General features: G+C 57.9%; 1 protein-coding gene across 16 annotated transcripts in view; it reads right to left on the bottom strand.

The window, feature by feature from the left end:
* Positions 1 to 15,732, bottom strand: part of ADCY7 (adenylate cyclase 7) — a 66,340-nt gene that overhangs the window by 6,884 nt on the left and 43,724 nt on the right. For 15 of the 16 annotated variants that reach the window (XM_053582145.1, XM_053582139.1, XM_053582146.1 and 12 more), the window contains 13 exons: positions 14,753 to 14,864; positions 10,509 to 10,636; positions 9,197 to 9,355; positions 8,839 to 8,971; positions 5,881 to 6,075; positions 5,501 to 5,535; positions 4,804 to 4,887; positions 4,548 to 4,620; positions 3,410 to 3,507; positions 2,553 to 2,637; positions 2,239 to 2,364; positions 1,493 to 1,594; positions 257 to 450 (listed from right to left, as the gene is read on the bottom strand). In XM_053582145.1, coding sequence (XP_053438120.1) covers positions 257 to 450; positions 1,493 to 1,594; positions 2,239 to 2,364; positions 2,553 to 2,637; positions 3,410 to 3,507; positions 4,548 to 4,620; positions 4,804 to 4,887; positions 5,501 to 5,535; positions 5,881 to 6,075; positions 8,839 to 8,971; positions 9,197 to 9,355; positions 10,509 to 10,636; positions 14,753 to 14,864 — 1,524 coding nt within the window. Of the gene's footprint in view, positions 1 to 256; positions 451 to 1,457; positions 1,988 to 2,238; positions 2,365 to 2,552; positions 2,638 to 3,409; positions 3,508 to 4,547; positions 4,621 to 4,803; positions 4,888 to 5,500; positions 5,536 to 5,880; positions 6,076 to 8,838; positions 8,972 to 9,196; positions 9,356 to 10,508; positions 10,637 to 14,752; positions 14,865 to 15,732 lie in introns of those variants that run through there. The other variant, XM_053582150.1, reaches the window with a different exon arrangement.

Genomic DNA, 15,732 nt, shown 5'->3' with positions numbered 1-15,732 from the left:
GTTGGACCAGGGATTTCCCAAAGAGCCTGCCCATGAGCTGCACTCCTCAGCTCTGCATGCTGGAAACCCAGGATCTGGGCAAGTCACTGTCCCCTTTGTGAATGGAAAACCGTGCCACCTGCCCATCCCATCCCCCAGTCTGCAGTCCATCAGGCTGTGAGTGCATTAACACCTCAGTTTGAGCAGGCACCAAATCAGAATGGGCCACAGTGGAGGTGGCAGCAGGACAGGGCTGGCAGTAAACTGTGTGGGGCACCTGAGAGTGTCGTTGGTGTTGGTGAGGTTCCCTGGAACGTGGCCACAGCAGTCCCACTGCCAGCATGGAGAGAGGTTAAAAAGCACAAGGTAGGCCACCAGGGCCACGGTCAGCAGCACGACCTTCGGCTCCAGGCTCATCCGCAGGAAGACGGAGCAGGTGACAAAGCCCAGGACACAGCTGCAGGTGTAATACTGAGGGGGGGGGACCATCAGCTGGCAAAGGTCACTCATCCCCCACCAACTCCTGTCCCCAAAAGGCACCCCTTGGGCCCAGCAGTCACTAAAGGGAGAGAGGCCTCAGCACTAACCCACCCACTCAAAGCCGCTGTCCCGAGGCAGGTCAGCATGGAGCCTGCGTCCCGGAATCGCTCCTCTGCCTCGCTGCCTCCCTTCTCAACGAACAGCAGGTGATGAAATCTATGTTTTCCTCAGTGTGTTTTACTATATTTTTATTTCTCACAGAAGTAAATGACACAGGGGACATGATAGACAAAGGTCGAGACATGAGCGGGCACAGGCCCGACAGCCCCGGGTGCCCCAGGTGCTGCTGTGAGCCGGCCCTTCACCAAGTGCCTCTCTCCTGCTCAAGACCATGACCATGCTGGGGTTCCCCCTGCCTCCAGAACGAGGATCACATTCTTCACCCCGGAACCCTGCTGCGCCCTGATGTGGGTCACACCTGCCTCTCTGGCTTCACCTTCTCCCCACCCCGTCCCTATGACTCAAACAACCTGAAATCCGCTGTTCCCAGCAGCCCCTCCTCTTCTCATGCTGCCTCTCCCTACCTCAGAGCCTTTCTGCCCTTTAGATACCAGCTCAATGCACAGCCACCTCCTGGAGTCCCAGAACCCCCTGTGAGGCCACAGGCCTTAACTCCTTTCCTCAGCCTGCCCAGGACCACCTATGGATCCAATCTGTGTGCCTCCCTGAGCCTTGCACACATGTAGATAAAATGGAGACAGCCAGGGCCTGCCAGAGGTGAGGGGTGATACGCATGGGCACAGCTGAGGCTCCCTGTCCGCCCCACACAGCTTAGACCACGCACGCAGAGAGCCAGGCTCTGGCTCCTGGCATGGAGCCCTGAGCAGCCTGTCTGGGCCCTGCTGTCCCGTCTCCTGGACTCTGCTCCTACAACCATGACCTCCACCGCAGGCTCAGTGGAATGGTCCACATGAGGACCCATAGTGCCCTGCAGGGTCCAGGGCTGCTCAGAGCCTAGAACAGACGCACTCACCGGGAGGAGGCGCTCACACAGGGCCCTCTCCCCACTGCCCTCGTCCAGCAGGCTTGTCAGGTTGCCACCAGGCATCTCCAGGGCAGAGAAAGGTGTCAGTGGCTACAGAGGAGACAGGGTCGGGGTCTAGGACACAGGGCACTGAGCATCATATCACAGGAGGCTGGCATTCCCCGGCAGGTGCAGTCCTAAGGGCCACCCTGAGGGGCCATGCCCAACTCCCCACAGCAGCCAGGGCTGAGGAGTGTATAAGTCTCATACACAGTGAAAGGGAAACAGGATTAGCACTTTCAATGAGCCCCTTGTCCACAGGTGACCCTGAGGGCTGCGGTCCCAGGAGCACACTCCCCATTTTGAGCTCTGGAAGGTCCCAGGACAGGAGCTGCTGGCTCCTGCACACATGCTCCCACAGTGCCTTCTGCAGCAGCAAGCACTCCAGCATGGGCCAGGGGGACAGTGAGTCTGAGAGGGCTGAGCAGCACCTGCTCAGGGATCCTGAGGAAAGCACGGAATGTCAGGACGTCGCGGGGGCTCAAGACATCACATCTTCCCAGGGCAGGCCACCCACACTCTCCAGGTGCCCCATGTCCTCACTGGAAAACTAAAGGCTGAGGAGCCCTGGGCCCACAGGGCCAGTACTTAGGAGTGCAGCGTTCTGGCAACTGTGGAACTCTGGACCCAGGGTCACAGATGGGCTCCCCCCACCCAGGAGGCGTGCAGCAGGCAGGAAGGTGTGCAGGACCGACCAAGTTGACGATGGCAACAGTGAGCACACTGCTGATGGTCAGGACGGCCAGGGACAGCCTCAGCAGGGGCTGCGTCTCCACCCTCTCAGAGATGACCCGGAGCGCTCCACGGGCTGGGCAGCACCGCTGTAGAGTAACAGGGTCAAGTCAGCCAGAGCCAATAGCCGGGATGAGACCTGGGGAGGCAGAACCCACAGAGGAGCCTCCAGGGCACTCTGCAAACTGTCCCCAAGACAGGGAGGTGAGCACCTGGTCCCCAACCAGTCAGGGGCTCGCCAGGGAGAAAGGGGCCGGGGGGCCAGGCCCCCACTCACCAAGAGCTCACTGGCAAAGCACAGGCCCAGCACCAGCACCAGCATGCAGGCCACCAGCCCGAAGGACACGCCTAGAGCCGTTATCCTGAAGAAGAGGAGAAAATCTAAGTTCTGGGTGTCATCTACCTGGGCCCCCGTCACCCCAATTCTCTGGGTCAAGGTCACACATCTCCTCCCTACCAGCCATGCTGCCCACTGCAAAGGGGTCTTTGAGAATGAAAGCTGTGGTCCCACTAACAGCACAAGGCCTGGCCAGCACATGGATAGCATGGTCCCCACCTTCACTGAGTCCTCGGTGAGGATGCGCATCTGGCGTGTAATGTCATACAAAAGTGCTCCTCACTTTGTCTTTATTAAACACAGCCAAACTCAGACTTCTGGTCAACCCTTTGGCCTAACTGCCCTTCTAGAAACTACCACGTGCTGACCTTAGCTCCCCTCCCCGTCATCAGCCCCTGTCCCCCATCAAGAGCCCAGAAGCCTGAAGGCTGAGTCTCAGTGACTCCTGCTCCAGGCTGTGCCACCCTGGACAAGCCATTAGCCTCCAAGGCTCAGTCTCTCCACATAAAAAAAAAAAAAAAAAAACATGGAGGTGATGACGCCAGTCTACCCTTCTAGGACTCCAAAACCCAAAATGAGGGTCACCCACCTAAATGCCAGCATAGTAGGTGACTGAGAAGGCGTCAGGCATCAGGGCGGGAGCCTGCAGCCCGGCAAGCTCATTCCGCTCAAAAATCAGCGCTGCCGCTGACTTCAGGTCCTGCTGCAGGGACCACCCAGCTCAAACCCACAGCTCCTCATGGAGCCCCTCCCAGCCGGGCCCCCGATGGCTCCAGCCCCCTCCCCTCCCGACTGACCTGGGCATGAGCAGGACGTGGACAAGCAGGATGCAGAGAAACACAAGGCTGGCGCAGGCGAAGTCATGGCAGGCCCGGGGGATGGGAGCCAGGCGGTACTAGGGGCGACAGGGGCCGTGAGAGGGTGCCTGCAGGCCACTGCCCCAGCTCAAGTTAATCAGCTTTAAAAAATACATGGGACCCCTCAGGTTCCAGGTGATGTGACACTTAGTAACTTCAATTCATTTCCATTTTGCAGCTTCTCCTTCACATTTGGAGGCAATTCTTTCCCTTCCCCCAAGCCCATCAGAGTCTCTATTTCCAAAGTCCCTGCACAGCTCATGGCCCTGAGTCCCTGGGTGGGAGTTGAGTCTTGGGCTCCTGGACAGTCCTCACCCCACACAGGGAAAACACCTGGTCTTGAACCCCAGGCCGGGCAGGCACCCCAGCAGAGCTCCCTACTGCAGGGGAGAAAACGAGGCAAACAGCCTGGCTGGTCACTCGGTCAGCAGAAAGCCTACCAGCCCAGTGTCCTGGTGACCTCCTTAGCTGGGAAGCCCCCAACTCAGGGAGCCCCAGCAAGAGGGAGTCCCCCAAGTCCTGGACACCCAAGGAGGAAGGGGGTCCCAGACTGGAGCCACACCTGAGGCTGAGAATGGGCTCAGAATCCCCTGAGATCCACAGTGTCCCTTCTAGGAGTGGGGTAGCAGCGTCCACCTTGGCTCATCATGTGAGGGTTAAATTATATGTGTGTGTGTCAAGGACCCTGCCAGAACTTAGAAGGTGCTTAATTAAGAAATGGTCACACTTGGTACAAAAAGCTCCTTGTCACCGCAGCCAGATGAGAAAACCCGTCAGGTGCCTTGGACACAGATCCTAAGTGTCAGGTCCCCTTCTCGCAGGAAGCCCAACCCAGGCAGCTGGAGGCCGGCACAGTCAAGGGGGCAGAAGTCACCCAAGCCAGCCCATGTAGGCAGACCTCTGGTCGGGTATTTCAAGTTGAGAAGGCCAGCAAGAGAGCCAGGCTGTGCCATCCTGAGCCCACCAGCCCCAGGAGTACCCACAGAGACCTCGAATGATCTAATGGCTCTTTTGGGGCTCTGAGCTGCCCCATGCCCCTAACACTGCTCTGGGCTGGAGGCTGCTCAGGAAGCCTCACCTCTCGCTCGAAGCCTTTCTCCAGGAAAATGGACCCGAAGGTGTGGAAGTCATCAGACTTGGAGCAGCAGGGCCTGTGGGATAGTGGTGGTGATGGGAGCCACACTCTCAGGGGCAGCATCAGGGTTAGGGAAGAGGTATCTGGGCCCGTGGCAGAAGCTGGGCATAGGACACACAGTGGGCCTTCCCACGCGGGGAACCCCGACTTCAGGAGGGAGGGAGCAGGGGGCAGACAGCGGAGGCCTCATGGGTCTCACCTCGTAGAGCTGAGCCCCTCAATGGCTGACAGCATCTCGTCATCGTACAAGTCGTCCTCCGACCGCCCCTTGGGGGATGCACTCCTGGAATCAGACATCCCCAACTGCATCACCCCAGGGACCCCACATCCACTGTACCCCCACGTGTGGCCAGCACATGCTCCTCCAGCCCATGAGGGATACCAGGCGGATGTGGGTGAGACAATGCTCAGTGGGGTTTCCAGGTCCCCCTGATGGGGGTCCCAGAGCCTTGTGTAGGATGGGGAAGCAACAGGTGGGTCCCACTAGGCCCAGAGAGGGCAAGTGAAGGCCAGCATTGCCCAGAAATGCCCTGCTGCTGGAGCCTAGCAAGAGGCAGAGCACAGACCCTCAGCCCCAGCCTAAGGCCACTTCTGCCCCACCTGTAGGGTGGGCATTGAAACCAGAACATCCTCCAACGTCCCCCTTCCCACCAACCCCACCATAGGGTGGCAAACAACTCGCGCTCACTCTTGGCCATTCCGAAGGACCAGGGACCAGGAAGTTCTGGTTCCTAGAAATGCTCTGACTTGACCCACAGTAAACTCCACAGAGGTCCTGGTCTAGGCCTCACAGAGCTGCCCCCTGGACAGAGGTCAGTCAGGGCAGCCTGTCTGGTGGAGGGGTCCATGGAAGGACTTGGCCAGGACTTGGCAAAGGGATTGGGGCGCACACATACCGGTCAGGGGCCCGGCGGTGCCGCAGGGGAATGGCCTGGAAGGGAAGGAGGAGAGGACACAGTTACTCCCAGAATGTTGGGCCCTGAAGTCCAGGCCTGGGCTGGGGGCATCACCTCTGGTGCTCGGCACACAGGCAAGATGCCAGGGCTGTCCGTGGTGCAGACCTCCTACAGGTGAACAGAGGCTGGGCACTAAGTGGGGCCAGGGATACTCCTGGCCAGCCTGGAGCATTCTCCAGATGGTTTCACTTCCCCCACAGCCCCAGGAGGGAGGCAGAGCCTGTATACCATTTCACAGGTGAGGAAAGTGAGGCTTTCTACTCTTCTGCCCCCGCTCAGGGCCCTGAGCCCCAAGCTGTCTGGGCAGGAGTGAGACCTACCTTGGGCCTCTGCCCATTGAGGACGGGGGTCTCACTGCTGCTCACGCTCACACGGTGGTTGAGATGTGCGAAGGGTCGCGCAGCCCCCCAGGACTCAAGGTAGCGCGTCATGCGGACAGATGCCCGCATCTTCAGGGCCGCAGCGTCCCCCTTGGTCCTGGGCAGGTGCTGGCTGGGCAAGGTTGGCTGCTTACTCTGTGGACAGATCGGACACAGGCCTGTGCCAGCCATCCCCTCTCCCCCGGGAAGGGGCCACCACCACCATCCAGCTCTCCAGAAACCTCACACTGCCCTGAACACTCGCAGATACAAGTGGAAAGGCTTGTGAAAGAAAACAAGCAAGAAGGCTTCCCAGCCTGCAGGCAACTGGGAGTGCAGCTGTCCTTGGGGCCTGGTGCACTGAGGCCAGGCTGGAGTGTCCAGCTCCCACCTGTCCCTGCTACTTATACACCACCAGCCACAGCCCAGACCCTGCTCTGTCCCCCCAGGGAAAGACACAGCACCAAGGCCCCAGTGCCCGGTACAGCCCCATCAGTGGCTCCCTGCGGACATGTCCCTGGGGACATGGCACCCAGAGAAACCACAGGCATCTGCCCCACCCCCCACACGTGCCCAGCACATGTTCCTCCGACCTGTGAGGGGCAGCCGGTAGAAGGAAAGTACTGGCAACCCCAGGGCCTGGCCCCACCCTAGGGCAGCATTCAAGGACAGCACTAGTGTGGCCCCAATCATGATAGCACAGGTCTGTCACCTATTGTGTGCCTGTGTGACCCAGCACCGTGTCCAGGACTCTGTGGCTTAGCAGGCCCAGCCCTGCCTCTGCTAATACCACAGAGCCCAAACCCCCCCGAAAACAGCACAGCTGAGGCTTCCCCCGCCAGGGTGGCCAGGCAGGCAGGAAAAGGCGGAGGGAAGAGACAAGTTCAGACCATCGCAACGTCTGCTGAGTCTCCCCTCAGCCCCCCAAACATTCTCCTGCCCTCCAGGAGTCCTGTCTCTGGGGACCCTTGCAAGCTATACTCTCTCTCACTAAGCCACAGCAGCAACTATCCCGGAAACTTGAAGCCTCTTTTTGGGATAGAAACATTTTTAAGTCCTTGGCTGCATCCGTCTGCCCAGCCTGAGGGAGCCATGTGGAATTCAGCCCGCAGTGACTGTCCCACGGCTGGAAGACCACGCCAGGCCCTAAAGGGAGCAGTGGAGGAGGGGTAGTACATCTCTCTGCATGGCCCCCTGCGGTCAGCAACCTGCCTTCACAGCGCCCAACTACTCAAGTTCAAGGCCACTGTCACTTCTCTCAGACCTCCCAGCTCCCTAAGAGATAGAAATAAGCACGCACTAAGGATCCATCATGGCTGGCCAGGCCTGCAGTGGCTCACACCTATAATCCCAGCACCTTGGGAGGCAGAGGTGGGAGGACTCCTTGAGGCCAGGAGTTCGAGAACAGCTTGAGCAACCTAGCAAGACCCTATCTTTTAAAAAATTGTTTTTGTAAATTAAAAAGGTCTATTATTTCTGAGTGAATGCACACCTGTTTAGAACAGTAGGAATCAGCACAAGCCCATGGGGGCCTGTGCCAGCCCACAGGTACCCCACTCTGGCCCAGCTAGGCCACCACTGGCCTGCCACTCCACGCGTCCTCCTTCACATAGAGACAGTGGGGTCACCACTGGGCAGCAATCTCCAGCCAACACACAGGAGCCAATATGACCCCACACAAAGGAGTTCCGTGTACACAGCAGGGAGGGTCCCCAAGGTAGGCCAGGGGAAGAAAGCAAGGTGTGCGACTGCCAGGCTGCTGCCACCTGAGCAAGGGGGCAGAGGAAACACTCCCCATTAACTGCGAGTGCAGGAAAGTCTCTGTGGAAGAGACACGTGTCCCCTTCAGGAAATGCACCAGATGGGACGGGCTGTGAGGAAAACTTCCTATAAGCCCTCCCGCCTTTTGAGTCTTCAACCACATGGGGCATTTGGGGCAGTTGGGGCAGAGGGAGGAGCGTCTCAGGCAGTGGAGGGGCAGGCGAGGTCCACATGGAGGGAGTGGAACAGGAGTCCAGCAAGGGGCTGTTGGGAAGGCCCCGGGCCCGGAGTGCAGAACGAGGGGGCTGCAGGACCCGGGTAGCGGGAAGGGCTTTGCCTCACTGCTAACTCAGCCCGGATAGCCCCAGGAAGCACCACCAAGATAAAGCCCAAAGGGGGCCACAGGCAGGCAGAGTCAGGCCAATAAATCTGCAGGCGGCTCACAGGCAGGCCCTTGCCCTGAGCCTGACAGTCAGGCCAGCCCCGAGGCAGAGCCCCGTTGAGTGCGAGAGAGTTGGAAAGCACCACGCAGACATTCTTGAGCAAGCCCCAAGGATGATTCACAGAGCAGCAGCCGGAGGAGCTGGCTCCCACATACAGGCTTGGAACAGCAGCAGACAGGCCAAAGCTGGGGGCGCCCCTCAGCACCCCCACTCACCAGGAGCTGGTGAGCAGCCTTCCCCACCCCCGGGGTCCTGCACCAACTGGACGGACACACAGGGCAGAGCACCAGACACACAGAGGTCCCTGCCCAGTGGCTCCCTGGCCATTCCCTGCCTTTCTTGAGTCTTGTCCAAAGCATGTTTTGAAAATGTGTCTTTTTAAAAATCTGGGAGACTAGTAACAACTTCATGAAAATAAACTAATAGCAACTATTATTTATAGAGTGTCCGTGACACACCAGACAGGCTGGAGAGGGCTTCATCGGGATTAGCTCCTTCTGAGATTATTCTCATCACGCAGAAAAAAGCGCTGAGGCCCAGGCTCCCGTGCCTAGAATATACCCAGCAAGGAGCCCTCTCCTGCCTGGGGCAGGCCCCTTCCCACCTCCCCCAGCCAGGAGGAGAAAAACACTCCCTCCATTGGGGAGTGGGTCTTCCTGCTCCCAGGGAGCTGCACAGCCCCCTGGCACCCCAGCTTGCCCCTGTACCCTCGTACCCGGGGGTCGATGACCAGGTAGGTGCGGATGTTCATCTCCTTCAGGTAGGGGTCCCTCTGCTGCCCGTGCCCATCCTCCACCTCATATGCCTTGTCCAGGTGGTTCAGCGTCGCCTCTGTGATGTGCACCCGGCTAAGGGACACCTGAGTCAGGCACGGCGGCAGTCCTGGTGTCTATACTCCCCAGGCTGGCAGGCCCCCACCTGGGGACGCACAGCAGGCAGCCCAGGCCAGGCCAGACACGCGCCTCTGTGAGGTCACTGACTTCATCTCCTTCCTCCACCCTTGACCGCTCCCTGACTCCTGAGTCCAGCGTCTGTCCCAGCCTCTGACCCACTGCTACCTGGCTGAGCCTCACCCAGGCACTCCGGCTGCCTCCATCCTGTTGGCCAGGGACACGTCGTGGGACCACACGTCATACTGCCACTTGCGCAGCCCGATGACACCACACAGCACGTTTCCCGAGTGTATGCCCACACGCATGTTGATGTCCACACCTGTGGCCTCTCGCACCTGCCTGGACAGAGTGTCCTAGTCATCCCACCTTGGTTAGTGCACCTGGGGAGGCTGGAGGACCTGGGTGTGTGGGGTGGCACAGGGATGGTACAGGTCACCACCACGTAGGTTGATGGGCCTTAGATACCATCACGGGGCTTCTCCCTGCACAGCAGCCCTGGCTGGGTTTTAAAAGGCTTCCGGAGTCTCCAGAGGGGACCCAAGTACCACCCAAAATCCATCATAGACAAGAAACACAGGCCTAGCCCTGAGGGTGTCTATACTCCCCAATCTCTGGGAAAGAGGGGCCTCACATATAACTCAGTACAAGGAGCCCCAAGTTAGAGCTTCCTGGGTAAACAGGACACCCCCAAATAGCAACAGGGCCTCTAAGTGCCTATAACAAATGGGTGGAGGCCAGGGAGCAGCCCGCACCATGCATCCACTGACAGGACTGGGAGGAGCCAAAAGGCAGGGGGCAACATGTTACAGGGGTGGGGACTGCCCAAGGTCGCCTGGCAGTGGTATAGAGCCAGGCCCTTCCAATTCCAACCAGGGTTGCTTCTCCTGGCAACACCAGCTACTTCTGGTGAGATCAGGAGGATGAAGGTGCAGGAGCTGGGATTTACACCCAGGAGTACACCTGCAGGCAGCTGGCCAGACCCTGCCCTGCCCCCAACACATTAGTGTGGCCAAGTTTGTTGGGCCAGGCCCTTCGCCACCTGCCTGACCACTACAGCAATTTCATCCCACAGACCATGTCTGCGTAAGGCCACAGAGAATTTCGAGGGGAGCTGGATACAGGCAGGAAGGAGCCCCAGGTCAGAACCCTGACCCCGGGATCTTCCCAGGGCTACAGCCAGCAGCAGAGTCTGCCCTGAAACCCTCCTGTTATTGTTAAGACTCAGGCCCTGGAGGGGCAGGGCCCACTGCCATGTCTTCACATCACCCAGCTCTGAGATGCTTTTCAGGACTCAGAGTCATAGATCAACCCGGAGGAAGGGACACAGACTGGGTCCACATGCCCCAGCTTGCTGTGCGGTCCAGGCAAGCCACCTTTACCCGGAGCCTCGTTCCCTGGTCTGTGAATGGGAAGGACGCATTCCCCACCACGTTCTGGGAAGGAGGAGGGTCTGTCTGGGGACAGGTCCAGTACCCAGCCGCCCTGTACCTACTTGATGGCTTCACACATGTCCAGCCCCATCTTCACACAGTTCCGGGCGTGTGTGGGCAGAGACACGGGCAGGCCTGACACGCAGTAGTAGCAGTCACCCAGGATCTTGATCCGCATGCACTCGTTGGCCTGCAGGGCAAGGGAAAGAAAGGGTCAGCGGAAGGTCTGGGGCCGGGGAACACACGTGCTACCCCCCCCACACACACCAGGGGCTGCCTCTTGGGCACCACCAGCCACCAGGAAAGCTCCTGGGCCTGGCAAAAGAGAGAGGGGACACAGAGCCTTCCAGGAAGGACCCCAAGGTAAGCATGGGGTGAAAGCAAGTGTTCCTCTGAGGGAGAGGCTGCCTTTGTTTCATCTGTCCATGCAATGTTTGAGTGCCTACTGCATACCCAGCCCTGGGCCAGGCAACAGGACAGAGCAGTGAACAAAACAGACACAAATTCCTGCAGCCATGGCCCTCTCATGCCACGGGAGGGCTGGACGCTGAAGCAGATAAACGTAACCTGCAGTGTGCAGTGACACGAGCGAAGGACAAACAAGGAGCAGGGCAGGGGAAGACGTTCCCGGGAGGCCAGAGAAGGCATCTCAGAGAAGGTAGCATTTGAGCAAAGACCCCACGGGGCCAAGACAGTGAGCAGGCAGCGTGTGGGGGAAGGGCATTCCAGATACCTGCCAAGGCCCTGAAGCCGGGGGGCTACTGGGATGCAGCAAGGCAGTTGGGGTGGCTGCAGTGCAGTGGGCAGGGAGATAGGACACAGGTAGCAGATGCCATAAGCCAAGGGTTGGCAGGTGTCAAGATGACCCAAGAAATGGGGTTTGGGGAGTGTAAGAAAAGGGTGGGCTTGGGGTTTCATGGAAAAAGGCCCACAGAGGGAAGGGGCCCAGGACAGCTCCCTGAGATCCTATCTGAGGTGGCACAGTGGCCACTGACCCTCCACACTGGAGGGGAAGGGAAGCTGCTGCACTGAGGTCTGGGGGGCAAGGTTAGGGAATCAGAGGGGTCTGCACGCAGAACTCTGCCTCTGCCCTCCCGTCCCACCCACCCCCCTTGGCTGAACCTCCTGGACTGACAGGAGGCCTCACCCTCATGTCCGGTGGGTCTCTAGGGCCAGCCCTGACTCTGGAACGCTGTCTCTGCCTGTGCCCCTCCCCTGCCCACCCAGGACAGCACCAGCCCTGCCTCCAGCTGTCCCTACACCTGCCCGACCTTTGTGAATAGCACCTTCCCCAGGTCCCTCCGGCAACTGTGTGTGTGTGTGTGTGTGTGTGTGTGTGTATGTGTGTGTCAGCCATATGTTTCCTGCTGGGCCCTATCTGGCACTTGCTGAGTTCTGAGTGGCTAGAGGGACACAGGGCAGTGGCTTTCCTAGAAAGCAGGCAGCCTGGAGACAGCCTGGACACCAAGTGTTGGCTGACTCAGAGCTCCAGCCACCCCAATCTCCCCTGGGCCGGGGCCAGGCACAGCCCCAGCTCTTGGGATTCGTGGGAGGTGACACTCTCCAGGCTGCTCCTTCCCTGCTGGTGTCCTGAGCCCAGCAGCAACACAAATGCCTCTGAGAGAGAAGGCCCGGCTCTCAGGAGGAGACTGCAGTTCTGGAATCTGATCACTAACAGGAAAAAGGTGGGACCAGCCCTATCTGGAGACCAGAAAGCTTCTGCCATGGCCTCCCTTTCCCCTTCCGCACAGGGCCATGCCTCCTGGGCCTGTGGGGAGGAAGGCTGTGTTCAAGTGGGCAAGTAACAATCCTCAGCCTTCCTGGTCAGGAAGGGCCAGCTGCATCCTGAGACTCAGACCCTCTGCCTCACATATGGCCACCTTTAGAGCTCCCAGCTGCCAGTTTGGAAGTCATACAGCCTCTAAGGAAGGCTCCAGGACAGACATGCTCTCTGAGTCACCCCTGGCCAGTGGTGTCCTACAGACATTTGGTTACTTCCTATGACAGGGAGCTCACTCCCTGAAATGAGAAGTTCACACTAATCCCTCCCAGGATTGAGCAGATCCAATCATAAAAAATTCTTCCTAGCGTGGGGCCAGAAATTGCCTCCTACCAAGTTCTATCTAGACCAGGGATGTCCGACCTTTTTTGTTTTCCCTGCAGCACATTGGAAGAATAAGAGTTGTCTCAGGCCACACCTTAAATACACAAACACTAATGAAAGTTCATTAGAAAAAAAAAAAGTCCATGCCTGCTTTTCATGGTATCAGACAACACAGAAAAGCAAAAACAGTGCTCACAAAATCTGCATGGGGTCCATGGGCTATAGGTTGGACTCGCCTGATCTAGGCCATTGAGTCTCTGAACACACAGTCACCTAGGGGTGGGAGGTGCTCTTAAAAACTCAGATGGGGTGGGCGGCACCTGTGGCTCAGTGAGTAGGGCACCAGCCCCATATATACCGAGGGTGGCGGGTTCAAACCCAGCCCCAGCCAAACTGCAACAACAACAACAACAAAACTCAGATGGGGGGAGGGTCAGCACCCGTAGCACAGTGGTTATACGGCACCCGCCATATGCACCGAGGCTGGCAGGTTCAAACCCAGCCCAGGCCAGCTAAACAACGACAACTGTAACAAAAAATAGCTGGGCATTGTGGAAGGCGCCTGTAGTCCCAGCTACTTGGGAGGTTGAGGCAAGAGAATTGCTTAAGGCAGCGGTTCTCAACCTGTGGGTCACGACCCCTTTGTTACAATGCAAATACATCCTGCATATCAGATATTTACATTATGATTCATAACAGTAGTAAAATTACAGTTATTAAGTAGCAACAAAAATAATTTTATGGTTGGGGGGTCACAACAACATGAGGAATTGTATTAAAGGGTCGCAGCATTAGGAGGCATTAGGAAGGTTGAAAACCATTGGCTTAAGCCCAAGAATTGGAGGTTGCTGTGAGCTGTGACACCATAGCACTCTACTGAGGGCGACACAGTGAGACTCTGTCTCAAAAATAAATAAAAACGCAGACAGAAGGAAAAAAACCTCTGATGGAGCTAGGCACCATGGCTCACTCGGTAATCCTAGAACTCTGGGAGTCTCAGGCAAGAGGATCCCTGTCAAGAGTTTGCGATCAGCCTGAGCAAGAGCAAGACTAAAAATAAAAAAACTAAACTTTTGTGGAAGTTGTGGTGGGCGCCTGGAGTCCCAGCTACTTGGGAGGCAGAAGCAGGAGGATCACCTGAGCCTAAGAGTTTGAGTAGGCAAGTGACAATCCTTAGCTTTCCTGGTCAGGAAGGGCCAGCTACATCCTGAGACTCAGACCCTCTGAGTTGCTGCGAACTAGGATGACGGCACAGCACTCTAGCCAGGGTGAAAGAGTGAGATTCTGTCTCAAGAAAATAAAACAAAACACAAAAAATTCACGGGTATGGGCAAAGGTTTTGGTGTCTTATTTAAGCTTTCAGTGTGATCAAACATGCGGCCAAGATAGAGCACCACGGCCTTAGACCTCACACTTTAGTCTCTAGTCGGCCGCCAGCAGGAAGCCCCCCTGACCACCTGAGGCTGGGTGAGGGACGCCCCAGCTCCCCACACCTGTGCAAGCCACCTGAGGGAGGCCGGAGGACCCACGCAAGTTTGGGGCCTGGGAAGCAGCAGGTCTCAAGACTATGTGGGCACTCATGAAAACTCTCTTTGCCCCATGCCCCTCCCTGCTTGGCCCCTCTATCCTCCTCAGCATCCTCAGGACAGGGCAGCGTCCTCACGTCCTTGAACGTCTGCCCTTGTGACCTTGTCCGCCCCACACTCCGTTCCACGCACGCTGAGCCACGAGTTTCCCATGGACACTCAGAGCTCTCTTTCCAGGGTTCTGCTCCCTCTGTCCAGAACTGTTCCCTTTCCTCCTTAGGTCCCTTTTGGAGATTCTGAGACTTCAACATGCTCATGACTTACCTGGTACAGCCCGGCATGCCACAGTCCTCCCCAGCTCCCAGGGGCGCCCACGGCTGCCAGCCTTGCACCGTGAGGGTGACGTCCCTCCCAGGAGCCCTCCGAGCCCTCACATGTTCCTCCAGTGTGTACCGTCAGTTCCCCTCCTCCCCCACAGCTTCACATTCTGGTGGGGGCAGGATTCTGGCTGCTTTGGCCACCACTCAACCCCACCTCTATCATAGGGCGCTCAGAAGTATCAGCTGTCCGTTAAAATTCAGCCACAGCCTCCCTATCCCAATCCCAGGGGATACCGGACACATGACACCCATATGGGTGCAGGTAGGTGGCGCCTGTCTCCTCCCAGCTGGCTCACCTTGGCGATCTGGTCAAACTTGCCAAAGAGCTCATTCAGCACCACCACCAGCTCCTTGGGGGAGCAGTCACTGGCCAGCCGTGTGAAGCCCACGATGTCCGCATAAAGGATGCTGCAAGTGGGACGGGGCTGGAGTGAGTGTCAGAGCCAGGTCCCGGGAAGATGGGCAGCAGGAGCACAGGACTATCCAGTGCCCGGGAGCCCGCGACTATTCCTTAGCCTCTGCCACAAAGACAAATTCAAGTCAGAGGCTGAAGCAAACTGGAGGAGACCCCAGAGTCTGCAGGAGCCCTCGGGACCCTCCCAGGCTGGTCCCCATCACTGCAGATGGCTGAGTGGTGCCCTGCAGCAGCTGGAAGTGCGCCATAAGCACAGACTTCAGAAGCAAACCCCGAGGTTAAGACGTGACTCTGCACTCTCTTAAGCCAACCTCCACGCCCACTGCTTTACAGCCAGCCCTCACCCGACCCTTGCAGGAGTCCTCTCCTCCAGACGAGCAGACGGAGGCCTGGGGAGCCTGAGACTTGCTGGAAGGCCAAGGACTGCAATTTGCACCCAAGCTCCTTATGCCAAAGTCTGTAAGCTCACAGGTCATCTAAGCCCAGACAAAAGCAGTAGGCCAGCTGCACACAAGGTGACGACCCATCCAGCAGATGTCCCTGGGAGCTCATAGGGCCCTCACCTACATATGACAGTTCACAGCGCCCAGGTCCACACACAACAGCTCACGGCTCCCACATCCAATCACATGACAGTTTCTAAGCGCCCACGTCCACACACTACAGCTCACGGCTCCCACATCCAATCACATGACAGTTCATGGCGCCCACGTCCACACACTACAGCTCATGGCTCCCACATCCAATCACATGACAGTTCATGGCGCCCACGTCCACACACTATAGCTCACGGCTCCCACATCCAATCACATGACAGTTCAAAGCACCCACATCCACATGTGAAGCTCACAGTGTTGTATC

This window comes from Nycticebus coucang, chromosome 2 (assembly GCF_027406575.1).
Source record: "Nycticebus coucang isolate mNycCou1 chromosome 2, mNycCou1.pri, whole genome shotgun sequence".
Classification (NCBI taxonomy): domain Eukaryota; kingdom Metazoa; phylum Chordata; class Mammalia; order Primates; family Lorisidae; genus Nycticebus; species Nycticebus coucang.
This window is presented reverse-complemented; position numbering and strand designations above follow the sequence as displayed.